The following is a 27,556-nucleotide window of genomic DNA, read 5'->3' as shown; positions in this document are numbered from 1 at the left end:
TCCCTCCTTTGATTGTTTGAGAAGAAACTTCTTCTTCTTCTTCTTCTGCTCGCCTCGCAGTATAAGATGGAGAGAGAAAGACTGACGCAATGAGGGCGGAAATAAAAGGAAGAGAGCGAGAGGGAGTTTCTTTGTAGCTGCTCCTTTGCTGCCGCCGCCGCCGAGAGAAGATAAATGGCTTTCTGCTGATGTTGCCCTCTCCGGTCGTCATGGCAACCATAAATTTATAAATTGCCGAAATCTAAATAAACGCAAGAGCCAGTGAATCAAAGTGTTGCATTGCGTGTAGGGATGATTTTTGTTTATTTGCAGACAGATTTTCTCTGATATGACCAAATTCAGATCATTCATTTATAATTCAACATAAGATTTTGGCGAATTAGTTTCGTGATGGGCGTTTAAAAATTTAACGAAATTTTAACCCTTTGGCTTTAATTTGACTATTTAAGATTATTAAAATATAAATATATTCAATGAAAATAAAATTGAATTTTAGTGCAGTGTTCAGAGTTTAAAATTTTCAATAAAATCTAACTTTTAGCCAACATTATAGCTGTGATTTGACGTTGGTTTGAGAAATTTTGAGTAATTTTATTCTATTGTAAGATCTTTTACAATTTCAGTAACACATAATTTTGTAAAATTCAAAATGAATTAAATGATTCTATAATATTTCTATAGAAATAATTATTTATGGAAAAAATCTTTTATCTGCTTTTTTTCAACACAGCCACTTGAATATATTTCAATTCAGGGTAATAAAATCCGACCTCTGAATATATATTTTTTTAATTATTAAGGAATTCTTGTTGGCCCAGTCTTGTACTAATTCTGTTCAACAATGAGAGCTAAAATTTCCAACAATCGCTAAAATTGGCTTCCATTTGTTGCGCCAATCAGAACCGCTCTTTTTCGGAGGGTGCGCAATTTTGTTAGCAGGACTAACTTTCAAAATTTACGCTTATTAAGGATGAGTTCTCAATTTTAAAAATGCTCAATATAGTCCTTGGTATTTAAACTGGCGGTGGAGCCCTGAATCAGGTTCGATAGACGGTAGACCTTTAAAAGTTTCAAAATTCACTAATAAACAAAGATACCTGAATCAAGTACAATAGACGAGAGTCCTTCTGATTTGACTTTGCGCCAATGAGAACTCTTATATTTTGCCGCACTTTTTTGGAGGCGGCGCAAATTCTGTTTTTAGGACTAACTTTCAAAATTTACAACTAAATTAAAGTCTGCACATTTTCGACAATAGCAAAAATTGGCCTCTATTGTTGTTGACTATACTTATAAAGAGTGTTATTTATATCATTCTAAATCCTTCTTACAATCGCAAATATGAAACCAAATATTGAAAACAAATCAATTTATAACAACATCAAATTTTTTTCCGAAACAAAGTACAGACGATAAAACTGTTCCATGCGAGTTTTCGTTTTTTAATATGTTTTTCAATTCATTCCTTGGACAATTAACAAAACTGAACTAACTGCGTGCGAGTTGATGTTGAATTCCCTTTGAGCCAATTGTTGGGTGCAGCGTCGCTGGTCGCGCTACCCCTCTCACTCAGGGATGGAGCAATCTGCGGATGCATATCTAAAGAGAAAGTAATCATGTCTAATTTGCCTTGCCATTAACTTCGGTACTAATTTTGTGTTTAGGGAGAGTGCGAGCGGGCTGAGCTCGGAGGGTTGCGCGCTCCCTTATATACACTGCAGGGGTGAAAATAAATGTTGCAGGGTGCCATCCGAACGAAATAAAATAGCACATTTAGTACTTGCGGAGGAGGATGAGGAAATATAATCATTCACAATGCTAGCTGGGGAAGCGAAATCTGCCGCCGCCGCCGCTTTTTTAATACTGCACCACGCTCTTTCTCCCGCACACACTGTCCTTTTTGTTGCTATAAACTGACATCTGTCTCGCATCCCTTAATCCCGGGCCTCCCCTTTCTCCCTTTAAAACGCCTGCCCATGCATCAAGGCCCCGAGTTCGCGCGTGCCATTATTCTCCGCAGGCCCCTTTCTCTCTCTCTCTCGCTCTCATCTTTCCAAAACACGTAAATCAAATAAACATACTTCCCTTGTCATCGTTTCTGCATAAATAGATATCACATATTCTCAGGGGGGTGACCAGCAGGCTTGATTATCATTACAATATTGCGCCGAGTTTTTTTTTTTTTTGTTGCTTTCGTTTGTATTTTAATAACATAAATTACACGCCGCAGTTTGTTTATCTCCGTTGTTGTTGTGATTAGGGGGTGGTTGCGGGGTGAATCTTCTTTTGTGCTTTTCACCGCCTATTATCTCGTTAAGGATATAAATTGATGTTGACAAGGAAAATTGCAATTTTCGCGCCGCTGCAGGGCAGGGGAAATAATAGTCGGCCTGCTTGTAATTCTAGACCTGCAAAAAAAGGAAGGCAGAGTCAATTTAATCTCTGAACTATAACGGATCCTTTAACGGCTAGAAATTTTGTTCATTACAAAATTCTTTTAACTTGTAGATTCAATTTAAATTTCACAATGAATTGCTATTATTATGACTTGAAAATGTATTTCTTCAATTTTTAAATTTTTAATTAAATAATTTAATCTATTCAAACTACAAAAGAAGTAAATTATGATGATTAAATTTAAATTAAAAAATTAAAAAATATTGATTAGAATGCAAAGCACAGTCTTATCTAAGAAGAAATAAATTTCTGAAGCTTATATAAAAACCTGAGTTTTAATTAAACAGTTAAAAATTAATTATCGAAAGACAGGAATAAAAATATCTATATTTAGAGTGAATTTAAATTTGTGATTGAAAGAAAGTCCTAAATTTTGTTATTTTAAATCCCTTATCAAACCAAGTTTTTCTCTTACTCATTGTCAGTTTCAAATTTTTAGAGCATCTTAAATAAAAACGTGTTCTTTTTACATCAAACCCATTTTTGCCATAAAATTTTGCATCCACTGAGAATTTGCTTTTGGCAGAGGAAGGAATATTATCATATTACGAGTTCAGCACAATTTATTCAAAATGGTCGCGCTTCTTTGGCAGGAAGATTCGCGCTCTCTCGGCAGCGTTATTTTATTTTCTATTCCTGCTCGAAATCCAATAACCAATACTGCGCGCCAAGTCAGCCTGAGAGATACGACGACGCTCCGGTTTTATTATGTATACATTTTGAAATCTGCAATTTCTTTCCCTCGCCGCTCCCTCGCAGTCTGCAGAAATGAGATTTTTTATGTTCGCCCCGGGAGGAGAGCGCGTCGAAAGGAAAAAATGACGATTCTCTTTGTTCGAACCGATCCGGGCTCTTTTCGCTCCCCACGTTTTTTTTTATATTTTGCTTAATCTAGAATGCTTTTATTTGCACTTTTATTCAAAGATGGTCCCGATCGATATGAAAGAAAGCACCAGGTTTTATTTTCACAGAAATTTTGGCACATTTTATTAGTAATAAAATCAGCATTTTTATTGTACACTTTTGACAGTTTATGTCCAATTCTGCAACCGAAAGATTGATCCGGGAAACAACTGCGTAAATATAGATGCAAAGTTAAGAACTATGACTAGAGACTCGTATAGGCTCCGCCTTGCGCTATAAATGACAAAATTATCTTGCAGAGACCAAACAATGCTCGGATGAAACGGTCTAGAAAGTTGAAGAAAAATGGTTTTTTAATACAGTTTCTCTCCTGATTGCATGTGGGGCTGATTTTCATTTCTTTTAAATACTCGTCAGATCAATGCTGATTGTATTAAAGATATATATATAATTATTACTTATTTATCATATTTTTGGTACAATAACAAACTCGCCACAAACAAAGTGTAATATATTCTACACGCGTCGCTCCAGTACACAAGAGATGAGAGACGTACTTTGATAGATAAATTTAACACTCAATCACATCTGAAGTTCAAAATTTTCCACCAGTCTCGCACTTACTTTTAAAGTTTTTCCTTCTTTTTTCGTAATTCTGAGAGGTTCAATATAACAAATAATGGAATTGCTAAAATCAACAATCTGCACACTCTGCTTTTAAAGATGCGCGTGTATTGCTTGAATTGCCTAAAGATTGCGCAACTCTGGACAAATAGGAAATAATCGCTCAAGTATTTACAAGATTTTGCATTCACTTAACTGACGCACTCTCATTTTTCCAGACTAAAGATATATCTCGTTAACCAATAATTTTTGGTTTAGGTTGAATTTCAGCGTAAAAATTTTGCCAAAATATTTACAACGGAGTTTTCTGCATCTCTCTTGTACGAATCTCAAAATTTTGCGCCTAATATAGAACGTAAATTGAGCACAAATCCACAAATGTAACAGAAATTACACAATCTTGGTCTCTTTTCCGCATTGGGGAAAACTTATAACTGGTGAATCACTCTCACCGCAATTTTATAGGTGGGTGTTTGTCATTGGTACACGTTCAAGGGTCTAAATCGTGTGGCTCTACTTATTGTATTTGGATTACCTCAGGTATTTTAAAGGTGGGAGAAGTTACGCTTTTAATCTAGTCACTTGTGTTTAGTTAATTATTTCGTTACGCATACATATTAATCCGGCGGGGGAAGAACATTAATAATTTGTACGTTCTATCAAAACTGGGCTTGTCCCAATCTCCTGCCGCCACACTTTTTTGCTTTCTTTCCAGTGGGAGCAAGAAAAGAACAAAATCAAAAGCTGCAGACGTCCGAACTAGAACGGAGGAAATCGGCGGCCGAGAAGAGTCTATGGTGGAGCAAGCCCAGCGTGGACTTTGATTGCGTTTTCACCTTGAGGATTGCGTACGCGAGCGTCGTCTCAGTGCTGCGCTGTGTTGTTGTCGTCGTCGTCGTCGGCAACCCCCAAGGCCGAATCTCAAACGGCGCTGCCCCGTTCGCCCGGGGACGAGGACACGGCCGAGCCGGTGGCGCCGCCGGTGGCCGACCCGGCGTACTGACAGGCCGACAGGGTCGAGTTGGAGGCGGCCGAGCGGGGGCTGAGCGAGGGCGAGTAGGTGCCGAAGCCGGACGAGTGCTGCTTGGCCTTGAGACGGAGGGAGGCGATGCTGGAGCTCATGGAGGTGCAAGCCTCGCCGCGGTACATGTACGGGGAGGTCGTGCCGTACGGACACTGCGCCGCCGGCGAACTGTTCAGGCTCGAGCTCATCGACGACGTCGGCATCAGCGTCGACCCGCTGTTCATGCCCCCCGTCGGCGTGTTGAAGCAGTTGATGCCCACGCTCGGCACGCTTGACTGGCCCGCCGCCGACAGTGGCGCCACCGTGTTCAGACCCCAGTGGAAGCTCTTGGCCCCCAGAGGACTCGGCACCTTGGCCCAGTTGTTGTACGACGAGTAGGACGAGTACAGCGAGTCTGTGTCTGCGAATGGCTGCATCAGTCCGTTGAATTGCGTGCCGAACCCGTTCTTGAAGTCGGCCGCCGCCGCTGCAGCTGCGTTCATCGCGTTTCGCTCACGCTTCCGCCACTTGGCCCGGCGGTTTTTGAACCACACCTGAAACAGAACAGAAAAAAAAAATTTATTAGTCTTTTTAATCAAACAAAAAAATTATCTATGGAGCTTATAAGACTACAAGAAAAACTTCTGGGATCCTTTTCAAGATCTAGACAAATCCAACAATCATCCTTTATCAAGAAAAGTAGAATGGTTATATGTGCCTGGCGGCCGGCTTACATAAAAAATTCAAAGCAGAGATTTAATTTGTTATGATTTTACTAAAAGCCAGAGTCGTTACTTTTCTAAACCATTTACTTTATGCCAAAGTATATTTTATTGTGATATTAATTTTTCTTACAAAACTTGGAATGTGACTTCTTTGACGGGAAAAGATGTCCAAAAATATCCTGTCATATTTTAAAAACTCTATTCAGAATTTTAAATCTAGTTTAAAAAGTGGTTCAAATATTTTAAACAAAGGATTTTTCTGATGCCTTATATTTTGTACTTTGAAGTGAAAAATATAAAGTTGTTTGCTAGCCTTAGTCTGGTCAAGTGGAACAAAAGGGTTGTGCTTGGATTGATACTCAGGAGATCCAGTAAAGCCACCCTAAACCACAAAGGATTTGAAACCTTCCTTTTATTGAATTTCAACAAAAGCGTGTTAGATAGATTAAGAAACATGTGAGGAAGGAGAAAAATTAATATTTAATCGTAAAATATAAATCAAGATTTTATTTTTCTTAATTTGAGACATAGCATAAAGTTTCCGCGTTTATGGAGTGGAATCAGAGCCAGTTTGGTGTCATTTCGGAAAAGCGTGTAATTTGAAATTAGCCCATTTGACCAGAAAATAGACGTCTCACTTGGCGCGGGCTGCAGTAGGGGTGGTGCGCGCGGAAACCGAGATCGAGTCGTTTATCTTCATTAGGGGTTCAATCAAACGGCTCATTGCCGAAATAAAAGCGTTCATTTATTACTCCGCGACGCAGGAGGGCGCCTGGGGGAAGAGAGAATCGTGCTTCGGTGATTTTGACGGGCGAAAAATCGCAAGTCAACAGTTTTTGTTGTTGCTTCTGTAATCGCGGCGTGGAAATTGCGAAACAAATTAATTGGCAGCAGCAAATCGGGCTGAGTTTAAAAGAACCTGTCGTTCGATTGCGAATGAAAAATGATTTTAATTAACATGGTAATCCCAGGTAATGCTCTGTTTGTGCCGCTATTATGAATAAATTACGCTCAGCCACTACGTTGGCACACACACGACCAAATTTATCGATGAAATTCGCGTTTGCGTGCGCGCGGGAGCGAGCGAGTTTGCCGCTCGTAATATCATATTGTGCGCGCCAGTTAATCCGCCAGTTAATCAGATAATGTCAGCAAATTGCACCGCTCTCCGTCGCCACCGGCAGCTACTCCCGAACTCTTTTTTTATTGCGCCAATAATCAAAACGCGGCGCTGCACAAACATTCATTTGATTGCCCTCTCGAATTAATGAGAGGAAACGACCGAGCTAATTCCGTTCACTGCCTTTTCAAAAACCTCAAAATCGGTTTCCGATTATCTTTTGCAGATTCAAATTTATATTGTTGTTGATTCATTCCGAATTTCCAAAGATAAACTAAATTATTAAAAAATTTAAGTACCGCATAAATAATTTAATATGCATGTTATGGCAAGTATAAGAATAATGTATTTTGTGAGAATCAAATTAAGCCTTAATAATTCCAATCTGCAGAGTTTGTTAAAATTAATTTTTTTCTTTCGACAGAATTTAGAGATTCCTTGGTGCTAAATTTCTATCAGAAATAAAATAATCCTGATCATTAATTAATGAAGGATTTTAACAAACATGAATTCAAATGTGAACACGTTTTCAATAAAATCTATCTAAATTTTAATTCTGGGCAAATGCGATTTATTAGTCAAAGGTCCCAATACTGAGTATTATAAATTACTTTTAGAAATGTAGTTATAATTGTACTTCTTATTTTGGGTATAGAAGAGAGAAATACAATTTAATATACCAGATTTCCGATTTATTTTATTCCAACCGTAAGATTTCCCATCGAATAAATTTTCTTTATACTTTTTCATTTCAAAACTAGAAATTTAAATTTGCTATTTCATTTAATTTTAATTTATCTGAATCTGCAAAAATCTTTTTATTTATTTAATCAGAATTTAAATTATTTATTATGAATCAAATATAAATTTATGCACATCTTTGAACTAAGCCGTTGTGCTGTAAAATAAATTTAAACTAAATAAAATTAACTTTATTCCAATTAAAGGCTTTTTATTTTTAGTTTGAATTTGTTCCTTAATCGCAAAATTTTAGATTTCGATGAAAGTAAATTGATCAAACTTGAATTTTAATGCATTTTGAAATTTAAAAATCCCTCATTTGAAGGCGTTGCTCATCCCCGTTAATGCCACTTGCGCCCGTTTCATGTACATGAATATACGAAAATAGTGAGCCGGGGCTATGTTGGCGGATCACGTGTCACTGCTCTTCTCTCTCTGTGTTGATGTTAATTCCCTCGAACTGTAAGTGAATTGCAATCGCCCTTTCACGGGGAGATGCACGGACGTGCGCCATATATAATGGAGGGCGTATAATGCCGCTTAATTCTAGCGAGCCACTGTCAAAATGTTAATTATCACGTGCACCTCGTGATCTGAAATTTGATGGCCGAAACATAATGCGCCCAAATCCCGCGCGCTTATAATTGGCAATAACGCAAAAAGCGTCGCCGGCCGACGGGCATTAACGGCTCTCTGCATCAAAACACCGAAATTTAATTTCGCAAAACTGATTTGCCGCCGATAATTTCGTGCAGCCCTTTTAAATTGCATTAGGCCGGATGAAATCATATTAAAATGGGGCGCGTTTATTTTGCGCTTAATCCTATTAGATTGAGTTTTATTGAAAATGAATCAAATTCCGTCCAATAGAAAAGTGAGCTGAAATTTCCGCATAATCCCATTACACGTATTGTAGAATTAACAAATTAAACCTTCGTGAATTTTGATTGCCAAAATCGACGCGGCGACCGAATTTGATATCTGACGCCGGGTGGGATTTTTTTCTCGCCAAAGTCCCGTGAGAAAGTGCGCGAGGAGTTTGGTTGGCCCCATTATACATTGAGTCAGTCGGTTAATCCGACAGATTTAGCCCGGCATTAAGGTCTAATACCAAAGGAATTTAAGTTAATTCTGCTGAAGCGCGCACTCCATACACTCAATAACGACTTGGAGCTCGGCCGCTCTGCCAAATAAAACTGATCGTCGCCCAGTTTTGCTTACAATCGAAAATCATTTTGAATTATTCTAATTTTTATTCCATTTAAATTTAAGTGAAATGCACGTTTATTTCTACCAAGATTTAATGAAATTTAATTCATTTTTAAAAATTTATAAAAAAAAATATCTAAAAAATATTCTAAGTAAATTCAGCAATTCAGGAATTTGCCTTACAAAATTTATATTTTGTTCTATTTTCACTTTTATGAAAGGATTCCATTGAAATTTTCTAAATTTAGTTTTCGTTCTTTAATTAAATTTCAAAAAAATGTGCAAAGATTTTGCTGAGAAGTTGAAGATACCGTTTCGTGGCTAGGATCAAATTAGGTCACTAATAATATTAATCTCTCAAATTGCTGTAAATTATATGGCTCTAATTGGACAGGCAGTTTGTGAAAAATGTTTTTTTTTATGTCTGATAGTGACGTGTGACATCATCCGAGTGCTCATCTCAGTCAAATAGCTGCTGCTACTCGAAAAGTGATAACGCAGCTCATATTTCTTCCTCTCTCACACTCACAAATTACAAATAGTACTTGCGGTCTTATCGCATCGCACGCCTTTTATCTGTATCTTTTTGATACGCGCGTTTTTTTTGTGTGGCGCGCTGCTTTTTGGTCGTGCCAAGACCATGTGCATTTTTCACATCTGCGTTCCAGAAATTTTCTTAAAGTTCCCCCTCTCAAATTCTGTGTAAAAATGAAATTTGCATAAGAAATAGTAAGAATAATATATTTCTAGGACAAGAATAAACAACAATAATAAATAATATCCAAGGAAAAAGTTAAATTCATTTTTCAAAGTTATTAATTGAACAGGAAATTATTAATTAACTTCATTTTATTATAATTTCTCATTTTTTTAAATTAAATTTATCATTATTCCTTACATATTAAGTAGGAAATAATATATCGATAAAAAGGAAAACTAAATAAGAATATTGGCTTTGAAACGATTGCAAACACTTCAGGCAAAAAATTTAATTGAAAAATTTTACGAAATCAGAAGACATTTTGTAATAGAAGTTCTCGATCGATGGTTGATTCACGGAGATTTGAATTTCACCAAAAATCAGACATTGTTACTTCTTTTTTATGTTTCTGTGTCTGAATAAAATTATATATTTAATACTTATTTCTTGACAAAAATTTACAGATATTTATTATTACTGAATGTAAGTGTTGTTAAATTTAATAATTTTTATAAACAGTGCATTAGATTTCTTGGTCAGTAATGAATAATTCAAATTATTCATAAAAGTATACATATAAATATGACAAAGAATGGAGAGAATTTATAGTTAATTGCAGATTAATTATTATCATTATCTTAATGATCACAGAAGTACAAAGATATCGTATCAGTTACAAAATTGATCGTCATATTTCACACACTTCAAATTCCTTGAGCTGAAAATTTTTTAAAACGAATTTTACTTCTTTATGTATCTTATGAAAATAAGTTGTATCTCAAGCTTAATAATTAAATGTTCTGTAAGAGAATTTTTGATGGTCTGAAATCCAGATTTTTATTTTAACATAATCTGAATTTAAAAAAAAAAAAAAAACGTTAATTTCTTTATTTTTGCTTTTTCAATGAAATACATTTTTTATTGAAAATTTACATCCATTGTCGCTCGTGAATGAAGTAAAATAAAATAAAAAACAATTCGATGTTGGCACTTTGGCAGTCAAGTGCATCGGATGCGCTCAACCCGTCAGCCGCCGCTTTTGGTGATCTTTTTAATCCGTTTGCTCGGTTCCGGCAGCTCGGTTCATTTTAATACAAAGCGAGGCGAGGCAATCAATCTCGACGCGTCGGCCAAAAATAGCCTCGCCGCCGCATGATTAGGGGTGTAATTCCATTGTTAGATTTTCGCACCCCCGCCTGCCTGCCGCGCGTACGCATTTGAATATAAATGAGAGAAGAGCGAGCGGCGGGTGCAATAATATTTATGAGCGAGTCATCTGTGGATTTTATTGCATTCGCCGCTGCACCCCCCGCAGCACCCTTTATTAAATGCACCGATTCACTCCCTCTGCCATTATTCGGGCATTAAGCTCCGTTTCGCCTCCTTCGTTGAATGCCACCGGGTCAATTTGGACGACCGCAACTATTTATATACACTCGCCGCCGTCATATACAATGGAAAGGAAAATAAAGATCGACCATTGTTTGCTCTGCACTTTCGCTTCATTTCGCCAAAATATGCGCAGAATCCCAAGGGATCCTTCCAATGCAGGCACGAATTCATATAGCCTATTATTAAAATTTTATGATATTTTTTAGAAATATTTTAATTATTTCATTTATCAACAATACCTATTGCTTTTGTTTGCAATTATGTCCCATTTAAATAATGTGCCATTTGAAGTTTTTAGTGATAGCTTTTTCTTTCAAATCTACAAATATTCCCTCAAAACTTCCCGTTTGTTCTGGTACCAAATCGATAACGCCACTTTATTCAAATTTAAAGCAATTTTTGAAAAGTTTTCAGTTTTAAATAAGCCATGATTTATATTTTTTATATATTTCTTTTTGCACCGGTGACTTTCAATCAATTGCATTACAAAATTTTGAATTAAGATCTTTTGCCCAAGATGATATTGTTTCGTTGAGATTAATTTTTTAAGATTGAAGTTTAAATTTTTAACGCTTGAAATCATTTGCTATTTTTTCCTTTCCTCAAATAATTTAATATTTTGGATATTAAAAAAAAATTGCCTGAAATTGTTATTCATGACTTATCAATTCTATTGCAATGATTTTGAGAAATTGAATAATAATTTCATTTGATTTATTGTTTTCAGTCAAACTTTTAGCTAAATAACTTTTAAGAAGTCTCTACTTTACGCTTTTTAATAGTTAATTTTACTCTTAAATAAATACTAAAAAATACCTTCACATAAATATTTTCTTAATTTTGTGAAAACCTTCAATTTTTCGAAGAGCTAAAAAATTCTTATATTTTAATCCTTTTTAAGATAGTTATTTGCTTTAAAATTGAGTTACATTCAATCGTCTATTCTATAATGAAAGTATAAATAATTTGTTCCATTCGAAAGTTTTTTATGGATTAAAACCCCCAGTTCAAAGAAAATGATCAAATTTGAATTATTTATATTGATTTTTCTACATGCTGCATATTTCATTGAAATTTCGAATTAACAAGTTCAAAGTTTATCTAGCAGAAAGAGAGTTTTACTGTCAACCACAAATTTGAATCGATGTATTTATTTAATTTAGAAAAATCATCTCCAAATAGACAAACAATTTAATCTGAGCCCAAAATGCTAATAGGATGATTATCTTCGGTTCAAGTGAAGTGGCAATTAGTAGAAACGATCGGTTCGTCGATTAGCTGCTGGTTCTTTTCTCGTCAAGCAGCTCCATTTTGCCGCTGACGAAAGTCTAATCTAATTATAGAACGGAAAGAAGCCGCGCGCAGCCTCTTCTCGCACCACTCTCAATTCTCGTCTACATCAGATCGACTCACTTACAAGCATTCTGAGAGAGGAATAAAAAAGTGGCCGCCGCCGACAGGCTAATTGGCCGCGTTAGTCGCTCGGTTGACACTCAATTAGCACGCGGCGTTAATCATCGCAAACGCCGCCGTTCGATTTTTCAGAGACGCGCGCGCGCTGCAATTATTTTAACTAACGCGGGCCGCTTAAGCTCCTTAAGTCCCGAAATGTACCGCGGGGATGAAAGAGGATTTTTCCACTAATCTTGCTGGCTGTGCCATTGAATTAGCAGCGAGCCGCCCAACACACCTCGCTTTCGCCGAATGAATTTCGAATAATCTGCACCAAGAACACGCGCGCGCTATTCACGCCTTTCATCTGTCCACTCTTTATATTCCACTTTTTATAAACGGAAAATAGCGTTGGTAAAAATATAAAATACTTATGACTATAAATTTATTTTGACTGCATGAAAACGTAAAATTTTTAGTTCAAAAAATACTAATTGAGATTTAATTTTTCCTATGCTTATCTATAGTTCTATTAAACCATCTAAAGTTTTCTCAAAATTTGCCATACACATACAAAGTTTTCTGGAAATATTATATTATTTGCTTAATGAATAGTGTATTCATTCAAAGGGGAAGAAAAATTACTCCTATAGAATTTGAGCAAAGGTTGAAACATAAAAACAGAAATCTAATATTTTCATGATCAAGCTCACAATAAGAAGCTTTTTGTTTGATTTTTGGCAAAACCTTTGAATTGTTGAATTGGTTGCGGATAATTTTCAAGTTTAATTTGCCTTAATTTTTCTAAAATGTCAAAATGATTCCAGTTTAATTCTTCCTTTTTTTGGTGAAACTGATTTCAGGTCATGACAAATTTCGTCTGACATCTCGCTAATTTTTACAGATTTGATGCAAATATTTTTTAGATTTATTTACCTTCGGTTTTATCAAAAACAACTACTTCATCTGAGAAAAGGAAAAAATTTGATTTGCCTTAAAATTAAATTAAAAAAACTATTTATAATGACTTAAAAATTATTTCATAATAATTATGAGAACTTTTGAACTCACCCTGACTCTGGCCTCGGTGAGACTGGTCCACATGGCGATCTCCTCCCTGGTGCTCATGTCCGGGTACCTGTTTCTGGCAAAGGTCGCCTCGAGCTCTTGCAACTGCTGCGAGGTGAAGTGCGTCCGCTGTCTGCGCTGCCGTTTCTTCTTTCCGTCTTTGCCGTCGTCTTGGTCCGTTCCGTCGATGCCCGGCTCCGACTTGACGATGCCCGCGTCCACCGACAAAGCTCTGCTCCCTGCAAACACAGTCGAGAGAGAAATAATAATCAATAACTGAGATATAAAAAAAGGTTGCTGATGCTCAAAGTTAAACAGTAATTATTTTGAAGATCAAAAGCAATTAACCTGACTGAGATTCCAATTAGAAAAAATAGACGTTTAAAAATATTTTCATATAATTTATTAAAAAGTATATTTTATTACATGAAAATCTTCTAGCAGATTAATTGTCCAGAAATTATTTAAAAAATTTGTGCGATTAAAATGCTTCTTGAAAGGATTAAAAGTTAAAATAGCGCATCTCTTGAGACTTTTCATTTATTAAATTCGTGGTTGTACTAAAATGAGCCAAACTATCACATCAAAGGTTACGGAAAAGACAATTGAAATATTTTGTTCAATTAATCAGGCTAGGAAAAGGAGGGCAATTTAAATTTGCTGGGATTAATTCAAATGCAATTTAAACATAAATTTGGTTTATTTTTGGAGAAATTTAAAAAAAATTATTATTTTTATCCAGACCATTCTAATTTTGTAAAGACTACATAGATAATTATTTTTTTCATTAAAATAAACATCAATGCAGTTTTGTCCTGCTTAGCTTTTTTTTTTTAAATTCGGCAAGTTTTATTTTGGATTTAAATGTTGGTTCCCTGGTAGTCTAGGAGCCCATTTTGATCATCCCCGAGAGTTGGAGGAATTTGCTCCTTTTCCTTTTCCACACCAGTCCATTTTATCCTCCGGAATTCGTCGTGCCCCGCCGCGATAAAGAAGAAATCCGGCGGTGCTGCTGCTGCGAGTATATTTACCCAGCAGCTAGGGAGGGTGCACGCGTTGTAGGGGTTGGTTGGCATGGGGTGCTCAAATCTCGAGATGAGAGCTATCCGGGCGGGCAGGCAGGAGCTGCGTGGGCTGCAGAAATTGCAGGAAGGAGCAAAATAAATTATCCCGCTCGGCCTTGCTTGGGGCGCGGAAAGGGCGCTTGCGCCTGTTTATGCTGCAACCCGCGGAAGCAGCAGAAGATGGCTGGCTGCAGCGGCGCGGCGGGGGTAGCGGTGCGGGGCGGGGGTGGTCTCCGCCCCAAAGCCCCCGGCATCAAGAAAATTGATTCGGCTAAACGCTGCCGGAGCCGCCGCCGCCGCCCATAAAAACTGCATTATCTCAATTAATTGACTTAAAACTCGGGCTGATGGCGCGGCGGGAAAAAAAACTTCAGCCACTCTTCCGAACCAAATTGATTGCACATGGCCGCACACTTTGCGCGAAACGCAACCCCGCGGAGATTTATATTCGCGAGTTTCTTTCCTTTCGCTCTGCTCGCTGGCAACTTCCCAGAGGGGGAATTTTCTTGAGAGCTTCCTTTTCTCTGGGTTGCTGAATAAAAATTATCAAATTTCTTTATATTATCTAGGAATTTAAAACTGATGCAGAACCAGAAGATTAGAATTTATCTCTTATAACAATCGTCTTAATCACAAAAAATTTGAATAATTCTTTGTTGACATGATTTTCTTTGAATCAATTTTCAGTAATTTTTAATCGATCGATTAATTGGTTTGATTTTTATATAAAAATTTAAAATTCGTTTTCCTAAAAAAATTTACTCTATATCAGATGCGTAGTTTCAACCATCGATCGTTTTTGTTTACAAGCAATTCATTCTCATTGTCAGCTGACAGCGAGCAGATTTTCCACCGCGCGACGCGAATCGTATCGACCTGATCCCCTTTTTGCACTCGATTTTCCGCTGGACTCGATCAAACATATAAAAATAATGAAATAATTCAGACTTTAATTTTCTCTCCACTATAATTTTGAAGTTTTTTTCATTTTATAAAAAAATCATGTCCCTAATCGCAGCGTGTGTGTTTCCACAGCAATAAAAGTTGCCGAACAACTGTTTGGGTGTTTTTTGTTTGGGCCTCGATCTTGAGAGCAGAAGTTTGATATTGCTGATGTGTGGCGAGAGAGCAAACACGCGAGACGAGAGAGGTTTTGTCGACGCCGCCGAGAGATGTTAGAAATTATGTCAAGATATTGGTCTATGACAGAGACAGATCGACTATTGACAATCGCGACCAAAGGCGCCGCGCACGCTAACAATCTCGAAACTCTGATCGGCTGATGCGTGTTTGACTCAGGAAGCGTCTTAGAGAAGAATAAGGAGACGTCTTAGAATTTGGAGAAAAGTGTGATGCCTCAACTCAAATATTCCAATAATCAGCGCATTAATGAAAATTTATTGACAGCTTTGTTTTAATTGATTTTAATTTAACTCCATAATAATAGTTTTTATCGCAAATTTAAGGCAACGTGGATAATTAAATTATTGTTTTTAAATTAAGAAAATTAGATTTTATTGTTTAAAGAAAGTGGCACATTTTGAATAATTCTTTTTAAACTAGCTTTTTATTAAAAAAATGCAAATATAATTTTTGAGGAATAACCAAAATTTTGATGGAAATCACAATTATTTTTTCAGTAAGAGCCCAATTCATTTTTTTTTTTTTTATAAATATCAAGAAACAACATCAACCGCATAAATTATTCTTAATTTAAGGCATTTTTTTCTCTTATTGTAAGAAAATCACACAAATTGGCAATAATAAATCTGCATTTAGCCCCCTTAAATTTTCAGCAAAAAAGAAATGGTGAGATTTTAATGAACCTTTTTTAAAACTTACAAGTTACAAGTTTAACTATAAGAGAAATTTTAAACTACTGAAGAAGATTTTACGAACTCAAGCTGAAGAGAAGCAATTTTTAAGTAATTTTAAATGTACTCTTAATTTTTGAAAGCTAGTATTTCAATCCTTAAATGGAAGTTTTATTGTTCTGAAAACTTCTAAATCTTCCCAATGGAGCTGATAATGAAAAAATAATAGTCAAATTTCACTTATAAATTATGGTTTAAATTCCAATAAGATTTTTTTCCATCAACACATTAAAAGTTTCCATAATATATGTTCTAGAAGTTGTTGTGGAACCTTTTGGCACTCGAGGTGATCATTTTTTGATGAAATAAAAAATTTAAATAATGATTTCTTTAAAAAAATTCTAAACAATATATTTCTTCTTTAATCTTAATCCAAAATACATTAAGAGGAATAAGTTAATTTAATGTTAAATAATCAAGTTGTTTGGATGAAATCGATCAAAATTAACAAGTCAAATTTTATCGTATCTTGAGACAGGAAATTGATTCCAACAAAAAACAATAGTCGTGAGAAGATTTATTCAGTTTTTGAGAATTATTGCATAAATTTTGCCACTTTTGCAAAGAGTGCTTGTTTTTTCCCACACCGCGAGCGCGGCAACTCGGTCTATAATGCATCAAAGCAAGGGTGGCGCACACACGTTGAAAGCAAAAGGCTCGCGGGCTTACACGCACTTGATAGCGGCCAAATCCTCTGGATATTGGCGCCAGATTGAAAAAATAAACCCTCCGCCGCCGCTATCATACTTTCCTTGCTCCGTCTCTCTCCTGCGCGACTTAAAACTCTCGGCGTGCTTTATTTCCGACGTATAAATTTTCCCGCCCTTTCGCTCGAGTGTGAAAATTCGCTTGCAAATAAGGCGAGCGTCTTCATGCTCGAGAAAAATTCAATTTTGCGTGCGGGCACCAATATCTCATCCCCGCCTCCCCTATGGCCAGCCGAGCGTGCCGACGAGGGAAAAGGAAAAAATCTGCCGCGCGCACCGAGCGGAAGAAATAAATATTTGCGCTCGAGAAAATGACAGTATGAAAATTTCGAGTTTTTTCTTTACCTTTTCTGTCTCTTCCTCTACTCCTCGCGGTGGGGAAAGTCAGTTGCGAGTGGTCCATGCTGCTGGTCATGTTGTGCGGGTTTTCCCGGAAGTCTGACGACGTTTCCCACACTGGAAAAATAGAAACTGATTGATGAGCTTTTTATTATTTGGAAAATTGGAAAAAGTCTTAAATTAACAAAATGAAAAAAAAAGATTAATAAATTATATCAATGAGTTCAAGAAGAAAAGTAAAGGAGAGTTTTAAGAGTTTTTAATATTTCGATTGAACAATTTGAAGAAATTTAGAATTTTATTATTTAGACACCCGAATCCATTTCTGGATTTGAAGTAAACAATGAAATTATCCACTCCTCGGCAAAATATGCAACTTTGCTGCAATTATAAATTCAATCTAATTATAGTTTTATTGTGTGTCTATTTTGGACTAATTTAAAAAGTGAAAAAAAAAAATCAATTGCTTAGACTTTGTGTAACAATCAGAATAATAAATACAAAGAAATAATTTGCTTGTAAATGTTTTTGGGCAGTTTTAGAATATATAAGATCATTAATTTCAATTTTCTCCTTTTACTTGAGTTTTCAATTAATTTAGAAAACTCCACTTTCAAAGGATTCAATTTAATACCCTTAAATATTTTCAAAACCTTAACTGTTATAACTGTTTGTGGAAAAATCCTGGTGACAGTTGTGTGTGTTGACCTTTGCATTATATCTGCTCTTTAGAAACAGTTCGCTTGGTGTGCATAATGGGAGAGAAGCAAACACATATCTTTTGGCAAACAGGCATTTTCGAAGGTTTGTTTGAAGATTAGGAAGGTCAGACCAATTGAACCTGCGCTCAAATTCTGTTTGCACTATGAGAGCCTTTGTTCAAATTGTTTTCCACGCTGATTTCGGTTAATTTCTGCAAATCAATTAAAATATTTGTTTTTCCAATTTAATTTTCATGCTTATTTACTTTTTTCCTCTGAAAAGATTGTAATTTATATGAAATTGTCAGAATGAATAGCCATTTTATTTGTAAGGAAATAATGCATGATTTTGCAAGTAAACAAGCAGTTATTAAACTGATTTCTATGATTTAAATGTTTGTTTTTTCAATTATTTTGAGCATTTTCAGTCAAATCTTATCAATTTTTGTCCTTCTGTATGAATTCTTGAACAAAATTCTCAGACTTGTGCATCGAAAATATCAAACTTATCATTTTGCAAAATGCATTCTTAGTTCTTTCCAGAGGCTTGAAATTGAATTAGCCAAAAATTGAATGCCTCAATAAAATTGACGTTATTTATTCAGATTTTTTTTTTTGTACTTTAAACCGGAATAATAACCAAAAAGCCAAAGGATTCAACAGAAGCCCTGCATATAAGGACCAAAAAATGTAAATGAGGTTAAGCACCTCTTTGATTTTATTCTGAAGATGATAAATATTGATTAATTTTTTTTTTTTATAGGGTCAGGCCAAGACAAAGTCTTGTCGGCCTGTGCCCTTTTTAGTGGCGCAGAAGGCGCCACTCAATTTTGTCTTTTTTTTTTTTATTATTTTTTATTTTGGGTTTGTCTTTATTAAAATCAAGCATCATTTATTTTCGCTGGCATAATCTGAATTTCGCTGGCATAACTTTTGTCAGGCAGATTTTGAAACAGAAATAAGAATATATTAAATTAAAGTTAATTTAAAATAATTCAGTTCAGATAAATCAGAGCAAGTGTTTGAAGTCTTTTAAATCTGGATTTTAATACAAAAAGCTTGGCGAGACCGTCTATATAGAAACTTTAGAATGACTGCATTTATATCTGTTTTCAGCTCAAACGTGATAATACATGTGACGGAAAGATAAATTTTGGTTATTGTGATGAACGCGCAGGGTGGTCAACCCCGGTTGTTATTTCAACCTGTTTGAAAAGTGCTCTCTGCGCTCTTTTATCTCGGTCGCTCATTGAGTTAGAGAGTGAGCAAATAGTCGGTAATGAGTGCGAGGGCGGCCGGGCGGGCCGGTCGGTCGGGCTGACGAGTGGTGAAGAGAGCATTGGAAGCATTATCGCACGCAAATGCACACACAGCGCACTACTTTTATTTATTTATTCGTGGCGCGCATAACACAATAGCACGCGCCACTCTCTGGCCTTTGTGTTTGCTCTCTGATAATGAGCAGCAGCACCACCACCACCACTCGTTCGTTATTTCGTTACACAGGCACCAGACACTGGCGAACAATAAAAAAGGTGCGACACACACACACTCTCTGGCTCCTGTGAATAAAGAGCTATTTTATTTGGCTCTCTCAGGACGCGACACGCAGTCACCGCCGCTCCGCAAACAAACGCCCTTTAGACAATCATAAACTAGAGAGGTGAAAAATAGTTCTGCTAGTTTAAACTTTCAAGATGAAAATTATTATGAAATTAAATTTGCAAATAAAGTTGTTTTAGAACTTCATTGTATAGAATTTTTATTAATTAAACAAAGTTAATGGATTTTTTTAATTAAATATTGGTATATTTTACTAAATAAAATTAGTTCTAATTATTTGAATATTTTAAATCATTAGGAATTAATTAAATCTAAGTGAAAAAATTCCAATTTTTTTAGTAAAATAAATTATAGCAAATTCCCTTCCCTAAGGATTTTTTTTCTTTAAAGAATTATTCATTTAAAAAAACCCCAATATTTATTCTCTTTCGAAAATTTCAAGTTGCAAAAGCTAATGATTCGTGAATATTTGGCCGAAATAAAATAAATTTTGAGTGAAATTTGATTTCTTATGAAGTAAAGTAAGTTGTTTTTGATTTTGTTTCAGATTGTTTTCTACTTTTGAGGCACAAGTGTTTGTTCACATAAATGAAATAAACAAAAGGCAAGCTGCATTGAAATGATTTTGGATCATTTTTATAGAAGCGTTCCTGAGTGATTTTGGTGGATTGTGCTCAATTTATAAAGATTGTTGATTGATGTGGAGGAATTTGCAAAATTTAAATTGTTTCAATGCCGGAAACTATTTTTCAAAAATGGGAAAGTGGTAAATTATGCAGCATCAAATTGAATTAAAATTAAACTATAAACTTTTTATCGTTCCTGAAATTAAAAAAGAACATCATTTAAATTGTTTACATTTTGTTGGTGATAATTTTTGGATTTATTATTAGACTGTGACAAATTTGAAATTGTATAGAAATAATTTTAATTTAGTAAAAATGTTTTATTTGGTAATTTTAGTTTAAATTTCCAACAATTTTGAAGTTTTTTATTTTAGTAGTTTTAACAAAAAAATATTGCAGATCATCAATGGATTTTGTAAGAACTAGGAAAATTACAAAATAATAAACGATTCACAAAACACATTGAGGAACTGCCGCTTTTAAAAAAATAACCTCAATTGCGCGCATATTAAAACTTAACAAAATTTTAAAATTACAGTTGTATTTTGTTACAATTCAAATTTTTGCTGTAAATTTAAAGAATAAATAAATAACAGATCTAAAACTTTGAGCAAAAAGATAAATCTAACTGAAATTAAAAGAAGTGTCTGACGTGAAGGCTAATTTCAAAAGTTCTGGGCGGCTCGCGCTGTATAAAATATAGTGGACGCGCACGTCATCTGCAAATCCAAACAAAGTACTTTCGGATGCGGCAAATTTATTTCTCAGCGGCGGCAAAACATTTCTGTGCCGGCAGAAGATAAACAAGACTCGCGGCTGGGCCAATATATTTGAGTGGGAAAAGTCGGTAGATTTTTCTCGCGGCGCGTCGCGTCCATAAATCCCGGTCCGCTGACAAATACTTGCCGCGCGAGGGGCGCATATAATTTCGTGAGATGCTTGTTGATTTGTGTTTAACCACCCACCCAACTAATATCCACCCCCGACTAATAACTTGACACCCCCGCGGACGAAAACGAACGGCTTCCGTTTGAAACCCGAGACGCCGTTTAGCGCGAAAAATCATTTGTGCAGTCACGCATGGCCAGGAATTTTCGACGACACGTCGCGCAGGTGGCCTAACTCACAAACCGAACACGACTCTAGCTAGATACATGTGTATGGCAAAAGGGTCACGTTTCTCACCCAGAGTCGCTTCTGTTCGCGCAATCATATCGCCCGAAATTTATGTTTTCCGCTCGATTCGGACGTGATTTGGACACACGGAAGGGGGAAAATCATGCGTGCTAAAATCTAAAATAAAAAAATGTTAAAAGGGCGAGGGGAAATTTAAAGACTCCTGAGTAAAGGGGGATGAATTTGGAGAATATTTCAAGAAGAGCTTCTTAAAAATAGCTGTATTTTTTCAATCCTCACTCTTATTGCGTTAGAAGATTGAAAAAGATCTAAACAATATTCTCAATAAATTCTCAAGTTTTACGTGTTCTATTTAAAGCATAATTTGTATCTTTCAGTGTGTAAAAATTCTAAATGAAAAGTTTTCAAATAATTTCATAATTACATTACAATTTGGATCAGAACTTCAATCCAAATTGCATTAAAATGGGCTGTGTAAAAAAAACCTTCATTTGCATTTGCATAATAATTTGAAACCTTAATTATAGTAAAATAATTTTAATTATTTTATTAATCTTGAGAAAGAATTAATATATGCCTTATTTCTATTACTTTTATTATTATTATTATTAAAATTTAACAAAAACCAAAAGGGAAATTTTTAATTAATTTTTAACTTCCTACATTTTGTTGCTGTGCTAGTCAAATTCGTAATTAAATTTTAGGCCGAATTTTTAATTGAAATACATTTTCTCTTCTCACAAAAAGTCCAAGATGGAACGTGAAAAAAGACAATGCCACAAATCCTTAAGCTCTTATTCAATTCTTATCATTGTTTAGTTTAATTATTATAATATTTCGATTTTAGAAGAAAAAAAATTGTTTCAATTGCCTTTAATTTCTTTTAATTATTTTTATAAATCATGCAAAGATCCAATTATATAAGAAACAAAGTGCTTATTTAACACAATTTTCTTTAATTGAGTATTGAATTCATTGAGATTGGTTTTTAAATGCAATCAAAACCAAAACAATAATTCTATTTCAGCATTTTTCTTGCATTTACAAAGAAACAGCAACGAGTATTAAATACAAACAGAAACTTGCTAGCAAGGAAATTAAGAGTTGTGTCTGTGTGATTACAAATTGAGGTGAACAGCTGCCTGGTTTATTTTGTCCATCGGTTTTTGAACGCGTCTCTCGTATATTTTTTTCTTTTTGCGGCTAATCCCCGCGCGCCGACTCGACGACGTGTCAGCCCCGCAATTATTAAGGGTCCCCCAAGAAACCCCAACAGATGTACGTACGTATCATTCCTCCGGCCCGGCGGGCGATAAATTACGCGGCCAGCCGCGCGCACCATCAAAAATTCCAACTCGCGTCGCTCCGCTGCGCCTATTATAAAATGTACCACGGCAGACGCGTCTCATCTCGCGCACTTTTATTACTCCTGATAATGCACATTCATTTAGGGTTGCCTCTTTGCAGAGTCTCTTTGTCTCGCACCAAAATAGAGTAAAAGTTTACTCATTAAAAATATCATAATTATACAACAATTTAACCTTTTGGTAATAATTCTGATTTTTATCATTTAAAAAGTTTGAACTGATTAAGAAGTCTTTAATTTTTATTAGGATTTTGATCAGCCACAAAAAAATCGATAATTTTAAATTTAAAATAAAAATGTAAAAAAAATCACACAGAAAAATAATTGTGGTTTCAATTTAAAAATGAAAATTCTTCATTTTATTAAATTTGAAGTAAAAAAGGATCCTTTCAAAAATTATAGCATCATTTTCTTCTTCTTTTTTATTGTTCTGATGCGTATAAAGAATAATTATTGGAAAAAATTTATCCATCTCCACACCTCTTTTCAAAAAATGCATTCACTGCTAGAAAACTATAAAGTTAAAAAAAAGCAGCTGAATTTCAATAATTATACCCTTAATTTAAATCCGTTGTTTCTAAAATACCTTCTTTTAACGCATTAAGTAAGTCTAGATAAAAAAAACGTTTTAATTGCTATTGTAAATTTAGACAAAAGTCAATTTAATTCCATTGATAAGAACAGCTATTTTCTTGAAAATCTAATAAATTTGAACATCAAAGTTTTCATACAAAGTAGGTTTTAAATACATTAATAATACAAAAGGATCATCTAAAATAAAAAATCATATCATTATTAAAGTGTGTTTTATAATTAATTAAGAAACATAATGTGGTTGAAGAGTTTAAACATTGACGATAATTTCAATGCTTTGGATTTGAATATTTAAAAGTTATATGAGATTTTAGTTTTAATTTTAATCACTCCAAGTACAGTTAAATAACATTGAAATTTAAGTTTATCTGGACATCTTTAGCATTGAAAGTTTTTAATGTCCAAAATAAATTTATTCAGATTTCTCCAAGTAATGAAAAAGAAGTTTAAACTGATAAAATTATTCATTTAACCCCAAATTTTGCTATTGGAACGTTCAATTTGTGCGTTATATAGGAAGAGGCATTGTTGCGATTATATGCACTGGGGCGCTTATGAAGATGAATGGGGGTGGCCGGTTGAGTGAGTCGGTCGGTCGGAGGCACTTGGTAATGATATGAATGATGAGCCCCAGAATGGATAGTGTCAGAGATCTCTTTTGAGGCGCCCTCGAGTGGAAAATTGAGCCGCTCTCGTGCGCGCCGTGGGGTGCGGTGTCGCGTTTCCTCTCACTCTGTTTTTTATCCGCGCCACGGCCACAGGGAATATAGTCATGTAATATAATATATAATCGCGCAGCAACATGTTTTCGAGCGGGCAATGAGGCGCGACCAATCTCACTCGCGACAAAGGGGTTTGCGCTTAATGAGCTCTTCAGCCGAATCTTCTGCTGTTCGCATTCCCATGCCGATGCTCAAAAAAGTGTCAAGGGAAACCAAACAAATGGTGATGATTTTATGCGTCGACTTGATGAGCTATTGAAAATATTTATTCGACCCCATCACAATTTCAGCACCCCAAGCAGCAGTGCTAATTTAAAAAAAAGTATCACATAGCAAAATTAACCTCTAAATTAGTTTGATTGGTGAATTGTTGAACGATTTTAAAATTCACGAAAAACAAATCTCTATAATTTGCTGTGAAACTTGACCTACTCCGTGTTTCATGTGTGACCTCAAATCTAAGATGAGAAGTAAATGAAAATAAATTAAAACTAATTGTAATGATTTTAGCAATTTTCAAATTAAAATAGCGGTGAAAAGACAGTTATTTACAAACTGAAAACAATTTAATTTAATGTCTTTCCTTTCTTTCTCTTTCTTTAAAATAATCTCCTGACAAAAAAGATTTTGTTATAATTTTTCAAAATATTCGTCATTGAAAATATTGAATAGCAGAAATCAATGGCTGAAAATAAAAAAAACTTACTAATAAAACAATTAAGAAATAAGAGCTGAGATTTCTCGGAAGATTTTGTTTATTTGTTTGTTTAAATTATACTTTTGCTTAAATGTATCCAATTTCACATTAGAAACTGTTTTACTTTCAATTTTGTATAAATAATGCAAATAGCTGCTATTTTTCTTTTCTATACTGATTGTTTAATGTTGCAGTAAGTCTGAGTCAATCCAGCTACTTTGTAGGGCTTATGAGCTCAAAGGGTCAATTAAGCAACCGAAGCAACCCATTGTTTCTCTATGCCTTGACATTTTCTTTTTTAATTAAAAATTTTGCAAACATTTAGCATTAATTTTATTAATTTTGGAATTTATTTTTAACGCACTTAATTAAATTAAAAAGCTAATATTTGTAAAGTAAGAATGATTTTCATAAAAATTATTATCCGTTGCTTTTAAAGTCATTGAAGAAAACAACGCTAAAATAATCTTGTATAATTTAAACTAGTTCATGCAGAAGAACATTATTTAATAGTTGCATATTATTTCTGTTAACACTGTAGATAATTACAAATTGCCAATGTTGAATTTTGCGCTTGTTTTCATAAGCATTGCGCGTGCAAAAGAACAAGCTTTGCCAATAAAATTACAAGAAAAAAGTTATCAGTAAAATGGTTGCAAGCAGGGCATTTTAATTCCAAGATGAAATTGTTTTTTTTAATTTCTACTCTCAACAAATTTTGAATCAAAACACAATTAAAGTTTTGTATGTAAAAACACCGCGTTTGAATCACGTTAAAAAATTATCAACCAGTCAAGATTTCAGTCATGAAATGTTAAACCGCTATCGCTGGTGTATAAAAAAATTGTAATAAACGTAAAATCCTAATAAGAAACATGGCCAATGTAGCTGCAAATCCTTTAGTAATATTTATAATTTAGAAAAATTTAGTATTTATAAAACGGCTCGATATAAAAAGAAGATCTAAGAATTTCTATGTTTTAAATTTGTGTTTATACCCTGCTTATTGATTTTATATCCCAAAACTAATTTTTTTAATAAACCAACTATAAAATTTTTGTGTCTGTTATCAATCAAAACAGTTTTTGCTCATACTTAAATACCAATTATGTAAAATATGTAAAAATTAATAAAAAAAAAAGATTATAAATGTTGCAGAAAACGAAGGGGAAAATCTCTTCTCATAAAAATTTTAAATTTAATTCGATTGATATTTTTAGGGAAAATTCAATTTAAATATTAAAAAATTAAAAAAACATTATGTTTTCTTGGATTTAATAAAAATAGGAACAATTATACTTCAGGATCTATATTATATATTACGAAAAATTTTGTACTCTTTTATACTGATGAATTTTTGATTTTATAGAACAAATAATAAGCAAGAAAAATTTGAATTACAGAAAAATTATAGAAAATAAATACCCGAAAAATGATTCAAAATGTGATTTGTTTTGAAAGGTGATTTTGACTTACCTCTTTTGAGTTTCTCGAGCGGCTCGTGGTGGAGAGGCGGGCAGGGTGGCGGTACGGAAGGTGCGGGGGCCGCGACGGCCACGGCGGCGGCCGCGGCCGCGTGTTCGGCCGAGCTCATGAGGTGCTGCGCGGCCGAGTGGTTGAGGTGCAGCGAGTGCTCCTGGTGGTGGTGGTGGTGCAGGTGGTGGTGGGCCGGGTGGTGGTGCTCGAGGGAGGCCGCCCCCGCCGACACCAGGTCCTGCAGACACAGGGCCGAGTTGTCCTGGCCGCCGGCCGAGTTCGGCCCGGCCGCGTGGTCCATCTTGAGGATCCGTCCTATCGGATAGTCGGCACTGTTTAACGAGAAAATCTTGCCGCCCTTTTCGCGTCCGGGTCCACGTGGAAAAAACAGTCGGTCCGACTGGGGGCTCGTTCGGGGTCGCTCGCTCTTTTCTTTCTGCTGCACCGACTGACACTGCACGCCGGCCGGGTCGTCGCTCGCTCGCTCGCCGCCGAGTCTCACTGCCGCTCCCGCGGCCGCCGCCGCTGCTCGCGCACGCCTACTCGGCGTCGAGGGGCGGCGGCGGCCTCCTCGGGGGCGGGCCGACGGCCCGAAAAACAAACGCCGACGGACGCGCAAACAACAGCACACGCGAATATTCCGCTTTGTTTGTTTGCCTTTTGCAACTCGCAAGACGCGATGTTAGCTCGGCACTGCTTTAATTATAATATTTGCCATTTTGCAGCTCCACAGCAAAAGCCATAAAAAGACGAAAATAACTCCTAAATTAAATTAAAATAATTAAATTTTTTAAATTTATTGCCTGAACATTGTGATTCCATGCAGCATTTTTAGAATGAAGTAATTATTTAATTACAAATTACACTTATTTTCCTTTTAAATCTTTTTTCAAATTGCCAGAAACTGTTTTGTTGAAATGGATTAAAGAGGGTATAAACAAAATTAAAATAAAAAAGCAGATTTAAGCCGATATAAAGAAGTTCGTGATGAGTAAACTGGTATATTTTCATGAAATTTGATATGCCTGAATTTGCTGAATTTTAATTTCATTCTAAATCAATTTCCGATATCCAATTAATTTAAAAATCTCTGAATAATATAAACCTGAATAATAGATTTGAACCTTCCTTGCGCATATTTTTTTAATATTAAATAATTCGAACAATTTTTTTCATATAATTTAAATTACAGTTATTTAAAATTTTCCCCAGCTATAATCAGATAAAGAAAATTGCACTTATCAAATAAACGCTTTCTTAAAAACTAATAAATTGGCAGAAAGCCTCATTTATTAAATTAAATCACAATTTTTATAACTAAAAAATTTCTTAAAACTTTCTATGATGCTCCAATTTTTCTGGTGCTAATATCTCTAAAATTTCTTTAATTTGTTT

General features: G+C 35.2%; 1 protein-coding gene across 1 annotated transcript; it reads right to left on the bottom strand.

Annotated features, from left to right (window-relative positions):
* Positions 1–3,432: 3,432 nt before the first annotated feature.
* Positions 3,433–26,639, bottom strand: LOC132204291 (pituitary homeobox x). The gene is made up of 4 exons (XM_059632704.1): positions 26,162–26,639; positions 17,286–17,396; positions 13,299–13,534; positions 3,433–5,502 (listed from the first exon to the last, which is right to left on the bottom strand). Exons 1-4 carry the CDS (start codon positions 26,460–26,462, stop codon positions 4,867–4,869), a joined length of 1,284 nt encoding a protein of 427 aa, XP_059488687.1. The 5' UTR covers positions 26,463–26,639; the 3' UTR covers positions 3,433–4,866.
* Positions 26,640–27,556: the final 917 nt, after the last annotated feature.

The sequence above is a fragment of the Neocloeon triangulifer genome, unplaced genomic scaffold (assembly GCF_031216515.1).
Source record: "Neocloeon triangulifer isolate White Clay Creek 2 clone unplaced genomic scaffold, ASM3121651v1 ptg000022l, whole genome shotgun sequence".
NCBI classification, from domain to species: domain Eukaryota; kingdom Metazoa; phylum Arthropoda; class Insecta; order Ephemeroptera; family Baetidae; genus Neocloeon; species Neocloeon triangulifer.
Note: the sequence above shows the minus strand (reverse complement) of the source record. Positions and strands in the feature narration are given on the sequence as shown.